The 18,618-nt window shown below is 43.1% G+C and overlaps 1 protein-coding gene across 5 annotated transcripts in view; it reads left to right on the forward strand.

Moving 5' to 3' along the window:
* casz1 (castor zinc finger 1) overlaps window positions 1–16,818 on the forward strand; it is a 74,609-nt gene extending 57,791 nt beyond the window's left edge. For 3 of the 5 annotated variants that reach the window (XM_028583084.1, XM_028583082.1, XM_028583083.1), the window contains exons 7-19: window positions 915–1,087; window positions 1,616–2,484; window positions 6,006–6,135; window positions 6,911–6,974; window positions 7,941–8,104; window positions 8,403–8,525; window positions 8,630–8,950; window positions 9,045–9,243; window positions 10,126–10,297; window positions 11,841–11,989; window positions 12,982–13,195; window positions 14,046–14,408; window positions 15,176–16,818. In XM_028583084.1, coding sequence (XP_028438885.1) covers window positions 915–1,087; window positions 1,616–2,484; window positions 6,006–6,135; window positions 6,911–6,974; window positions 7,941–8,104; window positions 8,403–8,525; window positions 8,630–8,950; window positions 9,045–9,243; window positions 10,126–10,297; window positions 11,841–11,989; window positions 12,982–13,195; window positions 14,046–14,408; window positions 15,176–16,461 — 4,227 coding nt within the window. In that variant the 3' untranslated portion in view covers window positions 16,462–16,818. The remainder of the gene's footprint in view (window positions 1–914; window positions 1,088–1,615; window positions 2,485–6,005; window positions 6,136–6,910; window positions 6,975–7,940; window positions 8,105–8,402; window positions 8,526–8,629; window positions 8,951–9,044; window positions 9,244–10,125; window positions 10,298–11,840; window positions 11,990–12,981; window positions 13,196–14,045; window positions 14,409–15,175) is intronic. The other 2 variants (XM_028583085.1, XM_028583086.1) reach the window with 1 other exon arrangement.
* Window positions 16,819–18,618: the final 1,800 nt, after the last annotated feature.

Genomic DNA, 18,618 nt, shown 5'->3' on the forward strand with positions numbered 1-18,618 from the left:
CATCTTTTAGTACCAAGCAGCCTGTTGAAGATTATTCCCCCTTCTAGATTTGTTTAATTTTTTTACATCTGCTTATTTTCAATGTGTCATTGTGCCGAGAGCTTTCTCACCGACAGGGCAGCAGCTCAGTGGAGGATGGCTTGAGATATATTCTTTTTTAAACCCCTCTAACAGCGTAATTGTTATAAGGACATATCAGCCCTTGTTTTAACAGTCCCTGAGAACCTGCAGATGTTGGCATCAGCTCTCTTGATTTAGGGGGGAAAAAAACAGAGTGGCATTTTTTTCATTGTTTGACTCAATATGGAGAAGTTGCCCGGTTTGTGCGGGTGAAAAGTGCCAGGGATGATATACAATTGCTGCTTTTAATTTAAACATTACCTGTTTTTTCCCCCTCTGTTGGCTCTGAGGGGGATTTTAAACTAAAGACAGTCATCTTACTCTCATCTGCTTTCCTCTGCCCCCTCCAGCTCTCAAATTTGTTTTCAGAGTTACAGTAAGTTAGTGGTGACTGCATCATCACACTCCAAATCTGAATTTCATTTTCTAAAAGGCAGTTTTGCCAGGAAGGTACTGTAGTTTCCCCTACCTGCTGTGACCACTGCCTCTTTCAGTGACTTTTTTCCAATTCTCACTGTTAATGACAATGCTGTTTCCAATTCAGTGGTTTGACGTGCATTACCACAAATTAAATTGTGAACATGAGAAAACAACCTTCTTCCACCCATTTCTAGGCCACTAGCATTTTCCTAACCACACTGTGCTCCTTTCTCTATGGCTGGTACAGTAAATCAGATCTCTTAAAAGCATCGTAGTTGGCTTTTTTTAAAACCATTCTTGCAAACTGAAACTTTCATGTCTGCTGTAAGCTCAGATCTTGTTTTCGATTGCCATGCTTTGTCTTTGCTTTGCAGGTGGGCTGCAGCAAGGTGTACACTAGCACCTCAGACGTCATGACCCATGAAAACTTCCATAAAAAGAATGCCCAGCTGATCAACGATGGCTTCCAGAGATTCCGTGCCACTGAGGACTGTGGCACAGTCGGATGTCAATTCTATGGGCAGAAGACTACACACTTTCACTGCAGGTGAATGTTTTACAGTAGCTGCAGAGGCTCATAATAGTGGTTTACATAAATATGAAAGCCAACAAATCAGCAGCCAAAAAATAAAATGATTCCCCATTGAAAAATAAATAAATGGTAGGCAGCACACAAGTGAAATCACAACTAATGGCCTCCCTGTTTCTTGGCCTGCACCATTAGGATCTTTGAACATCACAGAATCACTGTTAAAAGGAAAAAGGGGAAAACAGACTCTTATTCTGAAGAGCATGCACTACAGAACTATTATCGATGGACATAGAGAATTATTTGGTTGATTCATCAATCTCCCTCCCTGGAATGTATCTCTCTGGCAAAGGTTGCAGGTAGCGATGTGTCAATGGGTTGCTGCTGTGTTACTGAACCTCCTCAGTTATCATTCCTCCATTGTGAAGTATTTGAATCACGTGGACCGTCCCCATGACTCCCAACTGCACCGAGGTACAGAGGAGTCTTTGCAGCAGAGCACCATAGCAAATCATGTTTTCCCTTTTTGTTCAATTCTTCTTTCAGGCGCCCAGGATGCACATTCACCTTCAAAAACAAGTGTGACATTGAGAAGCACAAGAGCTACCACATCAAGGATGATGCATATGCCAAAGATGGCTTTAAGAAGTTCTATAAGTATGAGGAGTGCAAGTACGAGGGCTGCGTGTACAGCAAAGCTACAAACCACTTCCACTGCATCCGCTCAGGGTGCGGCTTCACCTTTACCTCCACTAGCCAGATGACCTCCCACAAGCGCAAACACGAGCGCCGGCACATCCGCTCCTCTGGGGTCATGGGCCTCTCTTCCGCCTACCTGGCGCCAAAGGATGAGCCAGAGGAATCGAGCAATGACGACCTGATGGACTTCTCGACCATCAGCAGCAAGAACTCCAGCCTGAGTGCCTCACCTACAACCCAGCAGTCCACCACTGTATCGCACCTGTTGGCTACGCCTACCACTGCTGTCTCCTCCTCCTCTACATCGGTCCACACCCTCAAACCCACATCCTCGCTGCCCAGTGCAGGCCAGCGAATGTCCAGCCTGCTGTCCCAGGCCCTGCCTAGCAACATGCCCGTGGCCCTTGCTCTTTCTAACAATGCCCTGGCCGGCTCCAACCCGTTCTTCCCCCTAATACCCAGGATGCCTCTCCAACCACCTCCGCCAGCCGCTAGCCTGATATCTGCTATATCTTCTGGGACCCACTCCATGCCCACCGACTCACTGACCCAAGGTTGCTCCACATTGGGTGCAGATGGAGCCATGGCCTCTACCCCAACGTCCTTCGCCACCTCCTCCATCATGGAGAAGATCTCGGCAAGCAAAGGTCTGATATCACCCATGATGGCCAGACTGGCAGCTGCTGCCCTGAAGCCCTCCAACAACCAAAACACAGGTCAGTCACTTTATAAAAAGTCATCATTGTGAATAATTTATGTGGATACTTAAACAATTGCACAATAAAAAATAGTAGTTTGTGCACAAACAAAATCTCCAACAACTGGGTCCAGCTTCTCAAATATGCAGATTATCTGTTTTTTTCCCCTTTATATTATGGTAGATTTAATATTGTTGTGTTATGGACTGGTGGTCAGACAAAACAAGCAATTTATAGACAACTATCAATAAATCTAAAAATAACTGACACTAATGCTGTAACTGAACCAGTTTATCACACTTACAAATTATAAACCCATGAATGAATTGGTAGTTAATTGTAAAGGTTAGCTTTGCTTGTTATTTATAGACCAAGGTATTGAAATATATGACAAACTATGAATCAAAACCCTAATAAACTTTTTGAGCTATGTCAGTGTCCAAAGAGAGTATGCTGCATGTATACTAAAAACCACATCACTTTTTTCTATGTGGACCTCACTACAGCCAGAGTGCACTCAGAGGTCATTTCTATCACTACCCCACAGTGGAGAGAAAGGCAGAAAAACTGCCCCTTTCAGGCTTAAAGGGACATACCGGAGGCATAGTCCTCTGCTCTGGGCTTGTTATTGTGTTGATCGTTTGTTAGATACCCACAATCCATTTGGAGATAAATGCGCTGACAGGGGAGAGTAGAGCCTGTAAAAGTCTCTTATGATGTTCAGAGTGGGGGCTCCTGGGGCTTGTGTCGAACATGTTTCCTCATCATTGGTCTCTTATCTATGTCTGCGCCTGTTTCAAGCAAATGGAGGTGGAATGAAATTAAGTTCAGAAATTGCCAGAACAAAAAAATGTTGGGTGTTTTCCTTTTTTTTTTTTTTTTTTTTATCCTCTTTGCAAACCGATAAAAAAACAGAAATCGCTCAGGCAGAAATGACTCAATGCACCAGAGCTGAGAAAGAGGCATTTTTTAACTGACACAAGAACTCAGACACACTTGCACGCATCAGCAAAGACACACTTTTTGAATTTCTAGAAACCTTCTGTTCCCACCAAAACATGTCAATATCTATTTAGCATAAACACAATTCACATAAATTTTGGAGGTAATTGCCTTGTCTATGTTTATCATACTGCTCTACACAAAGCTTCTGAAAATGAAAATGAAGTTAAAGCATTGAATTGATATTTCACTGCAGAGCATGCTATTGCATTCAGTAGTAGTGGGGCCTCCTGTGCTGAGCATGAGCAGGTGGGGTGCGGATTGTAAATGGGGCTGCAAGGGGGGAGCGTCACCGGATGTTGGGACTGGGAAGGATTACAATTCCTGGTGGTGTTCCTGGAGCAGGACAGGCCCTGGGAGAGAGATGGGGCAGCTGCTCCGGGGAGCCGAGCTGAGCCCAGGCTGTCAGCCTGAGCTCCACCTCTGGGCTTCCAGCAGGTAGTCTGAACACTGGGAAGGCCCCCACCGAGGGTGGGGCCTCCACAGATGGTGCCTTCACCACCCCTCTCGTTGTCTCACTGAGAGGCTGCAACTCAGATCTCTCTGCTTGATAACAAAGCTGGTTTAAAATAATCCTCTATCTCAATCACACACTTTATGGTAAAAGTGCAGTGCAGATACAGGATGGAGCATCAACTTCAGTTTTGTTTCTCATATTTGCTTCATAACATGTGTGAACGGGACATTTGGGGCTAAAATGAGGAGGAAGTGGTTTGTGCTTCTCTATCAAAAAGGTGTGAGAAAAGTCACAGTGTTTGTGGCTATTTTTCACAGTGTTTATTTTTTCATAGGGTTGTGAAACTTCGCCTATACTGTGGTGAATTTTGCATTTTTCCTGTTTCTGCTTTCAGTATTTTCTCAGTATATTTTTTTATATTAATGTTCCGCTCTAATTTACCCCTAAGTGTTTTTCCCAGAGATTCAAGCATCTGAAGGGTTTACTAATTAGACACACAGTACAAATGATCTTTCACAAGCTCTGTATCTTATCCGGAGTAATTACATGGTAATACATTATTCCTGGATAATTTCCAGAAAGAAGCTGCTTTGAGTCAGACTCATTTGTTCTCCCTCTCTGGAAAGTGGATAGAAAAATAACTTCATGATGTGCAAGAGAATAAGAGACTTTTGCATTGTAATACACGCTAAAAAAAAGTAATTTATCCTCTGATATAGTGAAAGAAGCTTTAATCTGCCTGATGATCACATGTAGATTATATAGTGAGTGGTTGCTCTTGATATAATGTGCTCTCATTTGGTCTGAGAGTTGATTTAATTGTTAATGACAAGGCAGGATCTGTCTGGCTAGTTAATTTTGGGTGTCCTCTTATCAAGTTGGGGGGAGGGAAGGAGCGCTGGACGGAGACTTGTAAGCATTCAGTGATCTCAAACCAGACGCAAATTGTTTGACTGCTGTTTTCCTTTAGCCTCACCCCGACCCCACCTCCAGCCCCTCCAACCTCAGCCATTGTCAAACTGAACTGACACTGACACTTCCCCATCTCCAAGCTTTCAGCTGACAAGGCCCAAGACCAAGGCTTTTCCACTCCTATTCTGCCTGATATGTCTCTGGGTCATCTTGTAGCGGGGGGGGGGGGGGGGGGGAACTCTGGTCGGTTTCTCCCTGACGTAGGCTGGTCATGTTTTCTCTCCAGCAAGAAAAAGAAGAGAAGCCTCACCAGGCTGAGGGCCAAGGGCACACACTTGGTTGCCCACGACCTTGCCTGTCACTATCCCTCAGCACCAGCCCTGATTCCTAAACAACAGATTCCTCACCAAACCAATCACAGCCACTGGTGCTTCTCAGTCTTAGTGTCTAAGAGGCTACATCAGGGTCATCCCTCCCGCTTAAAAAAAAAAAAAAACACCACTTATTGTCTTGTTAAAGCCTAGCTTTCTCTGTGTAGCCCTAGGACATATTAATATTTTAATCCCTTGGGGATCAGGGGGTGGGGCAAAATTCACCTTCCTGTCAGCATTTTTATCCCACGTCGTCCCCTGGTCTTTATTTATTTAATTCCAGCGCTCCTGTCTCCGCACACAGCTTTAAATACCTATTTGGAGGAGAATGTGATCGAGAGGTCATGCTATTTGAACCAATCTGATTGGCTGTCAGCTCCAATCTGACCGACATAGCACCCCTGTTCATTGTGGGTACGCTCAGTGGCATTGGCTGCCGTCCGTTGTCAGGCCAACGAGCAGCCTAGGAAGGTGGGAAGGAAGGGGGGTGGCCAATCTGAGACTGCCACTTTCCCTCAGCATTAGCATCTCACTTAATGACCAGTTAAGAGGCAGGCTGGCAAATGAGTTGTGACAAGTGCTGCAGAAAAAGGAGTCTTTTTCCCTCATATCTCCCGCCTCTCAATCACCATTTAAAAGGCTTGACGGCCTGACATAATTTCGCAATAATTATCACTCGGAGTATTCTTTTCAGGCCAGGACAGAAGTCAGATTGCATCTCGTCATAGGGTAATAATGCTGACCAACAATAACTTTGTTGTCACTTCTCTCATCTGCGTCTCTGGCTTGATCCTCAGGGAACGGGCAGCCGGCTTCAGCCAGCCAGTTCAATCTGGTTCAAGTGAAGCAGGAGCCAATGGACAACTCTGGGGCCTCCCAAGACTCCACGCAGGAGCACAGCCTGGACCTGAGCAAGAAAGACCACAGGTGAACATGAACATATGACTATGAATTATTTAATGTATATCTGTGACTGAATGTATGTATGGATATGAATGGAGGAATGAATGCACATTTTTTAACTGAATGTATGGATATTTATGAATGGATAAATTAATGCATGGATGCTTATGGAAGTAGCAATGACTTTAAGGCATGTATAGGAGAACAGAAGGCTTTTTTGCATAAGTATAGAAAATGGTATTTTGCAATTTGCATAGCTCTTTGAGTAGCCCAATATGTTTACTGTACATTTGTCTCTTAATTGTTTTAACCCTGTGCTTGTTGTGTGTCTCTATTTTAACTATTACCTCAATTTTGCCCAGTGTCCAAAACAAATTTCTCCTCAGGGAGACTAATAAAGATACTTTGAGGTACACAGCTGCATGCTACACAGAGGGTTAATGCTTGTAGTAAATTCACCTAATATATTCACAAAATAAATCAACAAGGAAATAAGGTTTCTCTGATTGATAGATGATATCTACAGTCTTGGCAGCCAGGGTTATGTTGGCAATTATTTATCAAAAATATCTGTGCATACAATTATAAGACTCTCAACATATTTCTCAATTTTTGTGTGAGAAGGATGTTTGTATAAACCCTCAACTCCAATCTTCCCTCCAACTCACAGTAGATCTTATATCCTAAGAAGACAGCATTTTTCTTCTTCATTATACAGGCACACCTTGTGTGATAAATAGTAATATTTACTGTTCTCATGCAAATCTTGACTAAACATTGTTCATTTTCCTTGTTCCAGTAATGAATCAAACGGACACCCTGTACCAGGGAATACATCTCTTTTATCCTCGCTTATGAATAAGGTAAGATCCATCCATCAAACGCCTTTCATCCCAAGACAAATTAGCGGGACACGGAGGGGCCTGTTTGTTTTTTAATGTTTCACCGCTAATAAGATGAGTTTGTATCATTTAAATTTTCCAGCCATTTTTCATACAGTGTAATTTTCACTGCACCTCTCACAAATTAATATAATGAAGCAGTAGCTGGGTGCCATGCCAGATATATAGAGATGTTTGTTTTTTGATGAGCTGTTTTGAACTCGCCGTCCATTTTTTCTCCTCCTTTATACTTTTTCTTCCCCCGCCTCGCTCTACATTTATTTATAGTTTGTAAATCATTTGATTAAAAAGTCACAGGAGGAAAAAACAAAACAGGAAGGCACTGCCCTCATTTTTTACCAAGTCTAAATGTTAGCGTATGGAAATTTATGTTTTGGTGAAGATTAAAATGAACATTGTCTTTATCATACATCTTATCTGATTGATACAAATGTGCCAGCTGGTTTCCATCTGATTCATGATGTAATGACAGAGCAGCCTCTTTTTTTTTTACCTTGCCAACTGGTCAAGACCTCCTCCCTCCCCTCCACACACAGACACACACACACGTCTTTTTTAACCTCTCCCCAGGAGGGCTTGACTTCAGAGTTGCTCTCCTCAAAGCAGTCATTAAACCCAGACAGTGGAGCTTGAAGACCTGTTGTCCAACAGCTCCTCATGTCATGTCAGCTTTTAGGGGTTTGATTCAAGCCACCACATCACATAAAAGGGTTAACAGTTGCTCCCAGAGGACGCTTGGCAAACACGCTTGGCTTGCACTCAAGCAAAAGCCTGGATGTTTGTAAATCTGGCTGTGCTTTTTTGCTTCGCCAAAACATTTGTGTGTGTGTGTTAACTCTCACACTCTCACTAACATATGCAAGTGCCCAGCTTACGTATGCCCAGTTAACCCAGCAGCTGGTTGTTTATGTGCTATATGTTTTGTAGATGTCACGGGTGAACCCTGCCCTGTTCAGCGCCATGAACCTGAAGACAGAGCTGGAGGCAAGCCAGGGCAGCAACAGCTCGGAGGCAGCACAGTATCTGAACAGAGTGCTGAAGAGGCCGCTGCCAGAAAAACCCACTGAGATCTGGAGGACATACCTCCGCAGGTATAAAACATGGAGGAAGGACAAAGAGTCACTGTAGTTTGATTCACTTAGTTACAGTAGACTTATTCATTTTGATAGTGAGAAAACAGATTGTTTCAAAGTACTGAACATAGACGGCCGTTTTCTGTAAATACAATTCCTCACGTATTGCGTCACTGGAAACCCCCTGAAACATAAAGAATCTGGCCTTACAGGAATTTGAACCAAGTCAAACCAGTCAACCTCTTAGTGTTTTTTGTTTTTTTTGTTTGTTGAGAAGGCAATACATTTACAATCTTCATTGTCTTGCTATGTAAAGGTTTGACACAGATGACTTCTGTGAGGCTCAGTGCGACTTCCTTCAGAAAGTGCACTTTCACTGCCTGGTAGAGGACTGTGGTGCACTCTTCAGCACTGTGGATGGGGCCATAAAACATGCTAAGTGAGTGTTCCACTGGGTTATAATCACAAAATATACCCATTCCACATTTTTATCTTTTGGTTTCATCGATCAACATAAAAATTAGCTTCCATCTTGTTTTTCAGCTTCCACCTCCGTGCCACCTTGAAAGTGAAGTCTGAGCCTCAGTTTGGTGAGGGCAAGGACTCCAGTGAGGGAGCCTCGCTGCAGCCTGCTGCTCCCGTCTCTATGGCCAACAATCCCTCCATGGATGTGGCCCACCTCACCTCCTCTGGTGGCTACAGCTCTCCTCCTCCCTCCCTGCTGGCCTGGAAGCAGCTGACCGGCAGCATCCCTCAGATGTCGGCCTCGATGCCCAACCTGCCGGCCAACTCCCCTCTGGCCACTACCTCTCTGGAGAATGCTAAACCTCAAGTCAAACCTGGTTTCCTGCAGTTTCAGGAAAAGTAGGAGAAACACTAATTTGCCTCTTATTACATTACAGTGTGTTTATTCGACCATGTGTTGATTAAACTGCATTTTCCATTTTTATTCATCCAGTGATCCCTGTTTGGCTACTGACTGTAAGTACTCAAACAAGTTCCACTTCCACTGCTTGTTTGGAAATTGCAAGTATGTGTGCAAGACGTCTGGCAAGGCCGAGTCCCACTGTTTGGACCACATCAACCCCAGCAACAACCTGGTCAACGTCCGTGACCAGTTTTCCTACTACTCTCTCCAGTGTCTCTGCCCCAACCAGGTGAGTGCAGCTTGGTAACTCAGCCAGGAGCTGAATCACCTACTGTCATCTCCTAGAGTTTTCTAAGCATGAAGTATGCTATCTATTAGACCAGTATTTGAGGTTATTTGACTCAAGGCTTTCACAACCGCCGCTCCCCGTCTTCCATCTCTGCTGAAAAAGACAGTCGACTCACCCCAGTAATGCCTGTTTATATGTCAATGATGTCATTTTGACTGCCGCATTCTCCTCTCAGAAAAGGCCAATTTAGCTGATATTACCCAATAAATCATTGTCACTTGCACAGTAAACAAGGCTGTCTGGAATAGGGCAAAAATCAGGGGAATGCTTCGCAAATGAAACCTAAATGGCAGCCCCTGCCTGCTCTCATGAGCCCATATTTGGAAAACCGTTTTAAATTAATTCATTAATGTGTCGAAAATCACCCCTCTCACAAAAAGTCCCCCCTCCCTCCTCTCCTCCTCCTCCCTCCTCCTCCTCCTCCTCCTCCCTCCTCCCTCCTCCCTCCTCCTCCCCCATCCTCTCCTTATTCTCCATCTCCTGAACTGAGCAGATCTTATTTGGCCAGTCCTTTGGGAGCTGGGCCTCACAAACAGATGGTGGTGTACAGACATGTTAGAAAGGAGGGGTGTTTGTGGAAAGCCTGGGAAAAAAAAATCATTGTGCTTAGAAATGTGGGATGTTCCAAATGACCAGAACGGAAAAGCCTGTGAGGTGTTGATTATGTGTAGTGTTCACTTTAACTTTGCACACAAAAGAAAGATCAAATAATATTTATCAATAATAATAATATAATATTAATATTAATAATATTTACCTTTGGCTTTCAAACATTCACCACATTTAATTCATGAAATTCAAAATGATGTGTGTCTTCTGCAGCACTGCGAGTTCAGAATGAGGGGCCACTATCACTGTCTGCGGCCTGGCTGCTACTTTGTCACTAACATCACCACCAAGCTGCCATGGCACGTCAAGAAGCACGAGAAGGCAGATCGCCGTGCCGCCAATGGCTTCAAATATTTCACCAAGAGGGAGGAGTGTGGGAGGCTCGGTAGGAAAAAAAAATACTACACTATAGTATAACTTTTGGGCTGCTGTCTCTTTTTGTCTTTGCCATTTCAGCCTAAACACTTCAGCTTTTATTAATATTCTACCAGGAGAGACATGTGGATTAAAGGTGTTAAATTGAGAAAGATGTAGATTGATTTTCGGTGGCTGTTGCAAGAGGATATTCTCTGTGTTTACAAAGGGAGAGAGACCAGTGTTGGCAAACATAGTGTCGTGCTATGTGAGTTGTTTAAGAGGCATTAAACTAGTCTGCCTCATAGGTTTTGTTGCTGTGTTTTGCATATTCACAATGGCACCTCAAGTCCCAAAGGTAGTCTTGCCTGTACTATATGAGCAATAACGTCAAAGGGGGCAATCACATCCAGGTTGTTTTCTTCTTCCTTTTGCCCCTGTCAGAAATGAGCAATTAGGTTTGTGTTTGTTAATTATCTGGCTTGTCTGGTTTGCGCCTCACAGCCACCGCTGCCATCACACCGAAATGAATTAAAAGTGATCTGTTTTTTTCAGGCGGTTACACAAGCTTTTCAGAACACAGAAACAAAGCAAACAAAAACAGGCCCCAAACAGCTGTTTTTTGTCCCCAGTCTGATCTGCCAACTGTATTGTTTGGGCTGGGGGGGAAACAGAAAGGATTACCATGGCTAACACTCCAGTCATAAAGAATTGATGGCTTGCCAGTATCCATGGCAGCAACATTAAACTGAACACCGCTGATGATGTTACCTGGTTTCTGTCTCACAAAAGGCCCTCCGTGTCACGGGGGTTACTGTTATTTGCTCAACTTTGCGTGGTTAAAACATTGTGTGTGCAAAAGCTATTTGATGACACAGACGTGTTGTGCTCTTAAACCGGGTGCCATGGTTACTGACATGCTAGCACCTGCCCAGCATGTTACTCTTTCAATTATTTCTGCCTGCTTTTATATAATGGTATTTGATTAACAGGCACAAAACGGAACATTCATTTAATTTGAAATCATAAAGCAATTAGAGCTAGACCGGTTAAAACACTAGAAAAGAACAAGAATATGAAGCAGACAGCAGCACAATGGAGAACAAAAGGAAAAATGACAATGGAGATACTTTGAAAAATGAATTTAATATGGTAATAATTGTATATTTACTTTGGTTTGCAGGGGTGTGTGCATTATTGGCCCACAGAAAATGAGAATTTATTTATGTAAATTCCTAATTGAATAAAGCATGTCAGTGTAATAAAAGAGCTCCACAGGTTTAGTGCACAGAAGCCTTGACTTGCTCAGTGTGACACCGGAGTGATCTAATATTCCTCCTACATGTACACTCCCAAACACTTTGAAACCGATCCCTCTTTTGTCGGAGCTATATCATGAAATTAAAAAAAAAAACAAAAAATATTTCACTTCGTGTTTGATCTAATCATAACACCGTCACAATGGTAATATTGCGTTTGGCTCAGTAGCTTTTCTCAGACGTCTCACAATGAGCCAAAGATAAATGAAAAAGCAAATGAACAGTTTAAAAACGGTTACTTGTTTGTCTTTGCAGGTTGTAAGTATAACCAAGTCAACAGCCACTTCCACTGCATCCGCGATGGTTGCCAGTTCTCCTTCCTGCTCAAACACCAGATGACCTCACATGCTCGCAAACACATGAGGCGGATGCTGGGGAAGAATTTTGACAGAGTCCCGTCCCAGGTACAAACACACAAACTGTGACATATGACGCATCCCAAACTGAAAAGAGTAATTATCTGAAAATATGGGCTGAACTAAAACAGGCGTTGAGCAGTTTATTAAAACATATACCAACAAAGCTGAGTACCTCACACGCCCTTTTACTGACGGATTAAACAGAGAATGTATTGTGCGTGTTTATGCAGTGTAGATGTTTTGATCTAGTGTCTTTTATTAAAGCTCATGTATTTTTTTACCCAAAATACCCAGATGTTTTTAAAGGAAGTTACATTTAATTTGAAATGTTATGATCCCACAAACACCTACAGTTGTTGGGGGTTTTTGCTGCAAGAAGATGATTTAAAAAAAAAGGTCTTCTTCCAACAAGCCATGCTCTGTAAATCTAGGTATTGAAAGTGAAAAGGAAAATGCAAGTGTTTCACTGCAAAAGGTAGAACAGATTTTCTCTCAGGTTCATATATTACTTATTTGTTTTATTTATTATTTAAGCAAAAAAAGAATGAGATTAACCTATTATTTGTAGGTATCACAAGTCTATGTGACTTATGTACCTAGTTCGGTTGGTTTTGTCGTTTTTTTTTATCGGGCTTTCTGCTCTATGAGTCAGATTCTGGAAAAAGAGTAACAAGTTCACTCGGTGCAAAAAAGAGAGTACCGCTCATATCCTGTCATACCAGTCAGTGACAAATCACTCAGACATTCTTTTGATGAAAATATTCACCGTGCAGTGTACTTCATTTCTTAACATTACCTCTGCGGTACTTCCTTTACCGTATGCAGATTTAAACGCAGATTTTCTAGTTCTGTCCTGTTCTTTTTTTCATTTTGAAGCCTTCTTATAATGACAGAAGTTCATCCTTTCAGAAGGCTTCTGACGCCTTCAGAAATGCTTGGTTGTATGCCAAGAGCCAACACCTGCATTAATGACACGTTATATTATCGAATGTTTGTTTCAGATGTCCTTTTTAAAATAAAGGTTGTTTGTTTTCCAGGTGATGCCACTTGGACAGAGGGCAGATGCATCCAGCATGATAGGGATCCACCCTGGTATGAACTCCAGCTTCTCCTCCACCATGATGGAGGAGACTGATGATTACATGGACTACATGGGAGGAGGGGGCAGCCCCTTGGGCCTCTCCTCCGAGTCCTCCAACCAGGACCGGAGCTGCACCAGCACACCTGTAGGCAACGATGGTTCTCCAGCAGGTGAGAATATGCAAAAAAATACCAGACAGGTGTCAGCATGTATATATAATGTAATAATAATAATAATAATAATAATAATAATAATAATAATAATAATAATAATAATATAGCTTAGTTAAAAAGGTGAATACAAGTTTTCAACTCTTACATTCTGCATCAAACATCATGCTTCACTCATTTCCTTCTTGAATCCGGTATTTTGTGATTTAATAGTTTGACTTACAGTCAATAACATAATGACACATCAGTCATAATATACAGTATGAGGTTGATGACAATGCTGTATTCTAATGTTCCAAGTTGTGGACAAGGTCTTTTGCAGTTTGCCTGGTCATCCTCATAAAACATCCATTTTGTACATCAGTGGTTTGAGTTATTGCACTGTATGTAGCTTATTACATTTTCCTTTGGCCAGAGATCATCCATGTGGCTTTATGTCTACTTTAGCACTTTTAGTAGTTTGAATTGTGGGAGAAAGAAAAGGAGAAGCAGCCTCCTTTCCCTCAACTTACTGAATAAATGGATTCACCTCTGCTTTTTTTCTAAGTCTAAGCCTGCCTACTATTTTCACATTTCTCCATGTGTTGCCAATATTATCCACTACTCTCATCATTGTTGTTTTGGCTGGTGTTTGGGTTACTTGTCTTGAATGGGCCTCATTTTGTATCATTCTCTTATCTTTTATCTTTCCCTTTTTACCTCCTTTTTACCTCTACATCCCTCTGTGTGTGTGTGTGTGTGTGTGTGTGTGTGTGTGTGTGTGTGTGTGTGTGTGTGTGTGTGTACCTGTATGTGTGTTTCTTCCCCTCTTGTCTGTCCTTCACCCTCTCTGGTCAACCTGTCTCTCCAGGACAAGGCTGGCTCGCCACCACTTCTGCTCCTACTACCCCTGCTGACACTAGCGCTACCCAAAATGCACCTCCTTATTCCCCTCCTCCTCCTCCACCGCCACCACCACCACCACCTCCTCCCTCCACTCTTCAGCCTGGTTTTCAGTCCCAGGCCCCATCCCTCTCTCCTGCTCTCCTCCGACCTCCTCTCTCCTCACTCCCATACCTCCTCTCTCCATCCTGTCTGTCATACTCTCTGCTCAGCGCCTCTCTGGGAGCCACTCGGAGTGTTGTCATGCCAACCAACACACCAGCTTTCAGCCCCATCATTGCCACTCCGTCTCCGGTTAAAAATGACGTCCCTATAGTGCAGGATGCTGCAGGTACTTATCCCCGGCGCAAACCAACACTGCAGCTGTCACTCTCAATTGAGTCCTGTGCAGTATTTAACTGTGTGATTTAGTCTTTCTCTGCAGTATTGTTGTGGAAAGACGGGGAAAAAGGGGCTTTCCAGCATGCAAAAAAGAAAACATGTATGTAGAAATGTGCATGCTTACTGCGTGGGTACAGTGACAGAAAAAAATGTGTATAATGACTTCACCTACACCTTTGCGTGTTTTCACTTTTAGTATTACTAGGATTTAAAGATAGGGCAGTAAATTTGGCACCTGTAGTATGAAGCCTGGGCCTTGTTTAGCTTCCATTAACAAGGCTGCATCGGCAGCCTCTTATTTTAATCACGCCTCAAGTTTTATCGAGGCCCACTGCTTCCTGTCTTGCAGAACAGGGATCACATCATTAGCAGTGACCCCAGGGTGTAGCAAAAGGTGGGTGCCCCTCATAAAACAACATGGAGATAAGAGGGTCGGCTAAGACCCACAGCTCTGCCTCTGTTTGGAGGCTGCAGACACCCTGTAAAAGTGTCATGTTCCAAAGTCAATCTATCATTTCCCCCCTCCTTTAATCATTCTGGGAATTAGGAATAAAAAACATTGTGGCTCTCTGTGCTTACTCAGCTGTGAACCACTTCTGGCTGAGTAAGGTCGCACATTAGAGTTTTAACCAGGACGGTCTTGCAATGTAATTTGCTTGTAGTTTTACTCTGTGAACCAAGTGATTATTGCTTAATGTGCTGCCTTCCTTCTTTCAGGCAACACCATTTCCATTCCCACGGCCACTGGTGCAAAGAAGCGCTTCTGGATCATCGAGGACATGTCACCATTCGGCAAGCGCCGCAAGACGGCATCGTCACGGAAGATGCTGGATGAGGGGATGATGCTGGAGGGCTTCAGGCGCTATGACCTCTACGAGAACTGCAAGGACACAGGCTGCCAGTTTTCTCTGAAGGTGACCCACTACCACTGCACACGTGAGAACTGTGGCTACAAGTTCTGCGGCCGCACCCACATGTACAAGCATGCGCAGCACCACGACCGCGTGGACAACCTGGTCCTGGACGACTTCAAGCGCTTCAAATCGTCACTCAGCTGCAACTTCCCTGACTGCCAGTTTTCGGGCAACAGCACCCACTTCCACTGTCTGCGCTGCGGCTTCCGCTGCACCGACAGCACCAAGGTGACGGCCCACCGCAAACACCACGGCAAGCAAGATGTGATCAGCGCCGCTGGCTTCTGCCAGTTCAGCTCCAGTGTTGATTGCGAGGTTCCCGACTGCAAATATAAGCTCAAGTGCTCGCACTTCCACTGCACCTTCCCTGAGTGTAAGCACACGGTGGTGGGCATGTCCCAGATGGACTCCCACAAGAGAAAGCACGAGAAGCAGGAGCGGGGTGAGCTGCCGTCTGTGTCGCCCAAACAGGAAGGGATGCACCACCTGGGAGGAAGTGTGTCTGTGGTCCCTTCCGCCTCTATGGGTCTTTCTACTTCCTCACCTAGTGGCCTCTACGGGTTGTCCCGCAGCATTGACAGCAGTGCTCCCTCCATGCTCTACCCGACAGATGGCATCGGGTCCGAGTATAACCACCTGTACCCACAGTCCTCCATCAGCCTGGACGGCTCCCTCAACCTGGGGACCGACACCAGCAGCTCCCTGTTCTTCCTGAAGAATGCAGCCGGTCTGGGGCTCAGCGACTCACTGGACCTCAGCAAGAAAATGCACCACGACGCAGCGCGATCTAGCCACAACCCGGCAGCCCAGCTGGGTCTGCCAGCAGCTCAGGACGACACCACAGGAACATCTGGAGAGGCTGAAGATGACCTGTCACCAGAGGAGGAGGTGCAGGCAGAGGAGGAGGAGGAAGAAGAAGAAGAGGAGGAGGAGGAGGAAGAAGAAGAGGAGGAGGCAGACCTTAACAGTGACTCCAATGATGATTCAATGGCGGAGCCTGATGGTGAAAAGGACAATGGCGAGAGTTTTGATGCTTCCGTTAACCACACTGATTCTTCCCGACTGGAAAAGCAAGACGTTGACCCATAAATAATAAAAAAAACAAACTACCAGTGACTATAGGAACTGAAGAAATACTCTGTGTACTATGAACAAACAAAAATGAAAGTGGCCTCATTTATCATGTTTAGAGACTTCCCATGACAACAAAAAACAACAACAGTGTGGAGAAAAATGACGGCCCGAAATGATTTATTGTGATGTTTACAAGATGACCAACATTATTAATTCAATTATGCATTAAAAAATATGAACGGAGACACAGAATTAGGCCCTGGTTTACACACGGGGCAGCAATGTAAAGCATTTTACTACACATCAGTCTTTTTGTGTGCGTGCATGTTTGACTTTAATTTATTTTCATTTTTTTCACCTTTTTTGTGTGGATAAAAAAAGAAAAATGTTAGAAAAACAAATTTCTCTATATAACTATATATGTAAGTGTGTGTGTGTGTGTGTGTGTGTGTGTGTGTGTGTGTGTGAGTGTGTGTGAACGATGATATACAAAAGGAAATTGCTGGCACAGGCAACATGAACTGCAGGGCCTTGGATACATAGAAAAAGGGACGTGAATCACTAAGGGGAAACAGGATGCGTTCAAACATTTGATCTTTTTTTTCTGTATTAATATAATTAATTATTATTATTATTACTATTATTATGAAACACTGAGAGGAAAGGGAGTTACATTTTGCTTGTTCCCATCTCTCTCAGATGCTTTTCTTTGTTCTCAATAACATGGAATTGACCAGTAACTATTTGGTCAGTCTCCCAGCAAGCTGCTGGTCTCAACAGTTCTCTGACATTATGCTGGAAATGTTCGACCAGCACCAAAACCAAGCTCAGCCCTTGTAATTTTACCCCCCTGCAGAGGAATCAAGTTTGTGTGTGGATAGTGCACTTTTATATTAGCTGACCACGATGATTACTGATGATAACTCATAAGCATATTTAAAAATATTTTTGTTACCATTTGCATCTTTGCATTACAATGTCGTCTTGTTGTGTTGTTAGTCAGAAGCATATCGATCTGTAAGCAGGCGAGGTCGTGATTAACGGCCAGAGATTAAGGCTGTGTGTGTGTGTGGGGGGGGGGGGGGGGGGGGTCAGACTGACCAGAGGAAGCGATGAGTCACTTAGATGCGGAGCAAGGGGGGACGACAGAGGAAGCGTCAGGGAGTATGTTTTATGTTGAAAATTTACAGACCGAAAATGTCTCAGCGGCATTTTGTTTCCATTCACTATGGCTGTGGTTGAGCTCCTGTTGTAACGGTTTTTATTTAATATTTATGTGACCTTCCAATGAGAAATTTCTAGGGTGTTATTGCACTTTTTAGGTTCATTTTTACCGTCTGAAAAAAAAAATGATATATATATCTTTTAACAGGGAATTTTGCTTTAAAGATGTTGTTTTAGTTCACTTTTGCTTTAATGCACAAATAGATGTTAGTGTGACAAAGAACTGTTCTGTGATTTATTTAAAGACTGGTTTTTATTTTGCTTCTGTGATTCGACAGTTTGAAAAAAAAAAAAGGAAATGGGTGCCAGAAAAACGGTGCCCTGATGAGAAACACTAATACGGACTGTGATTTGAAATGACTTCTTAAGAAGTTAATGGCAATGCTCACTTACTGCAGTACTAAATTATAAATCTGTCAAAGCCACCCTTGGGTTTATATTGAGCAAATATGTGCGACCGAGAAGTGGACACATTGATCATGAATTATCATTGGAAATAAGCAATCATAATATAAGGAATAAATGTGTGTAGATGATATTCCTTCAGATGTTTTGAGAAGAAGAAAAAAAGGGTTGTACAGTATTTTCCTCTGTAAAAAATAACTATATATGAACAAAATGCTCTTTGATGAACAGCATCCTTTAAAAAGAAAACCGTTAAGAGGAGAAATGAATAATAAAAAGTTAAAAATTCAAATAGCCTCATCATAGTTTGCTTGTGTGCGTGACATTTTTTTTATTACCCCAGATTTTTTTGGAAAAAAAATTGTTCATACTGTAGCATTGATTCTGTTATGTTTGCAGTATATATTTTTTTTCTTCCAACGATGTCAGTAGCTCAAACTAAAATACACTTGTTTGAATTCATTCATCAATGTTTCTGTTTTATTTAACGACTCGTTTTATTCATTGTCATTTTTCGGTGTGATTTTTTTTTCCTCATTAATT

This window comes from Perca flavescens, chromosome 7, assembly GCF_004354835.1.
Source record: "Perca flavescens isolate YP-PL-M2 chromosome 7, PFLA_1.0, whole genome shotgun sequence".
NCBI lineage: Eukaryota > Metazoa > Chordata > Actinopteri > Perciformes > Percidae > Perca > Perca flavescens.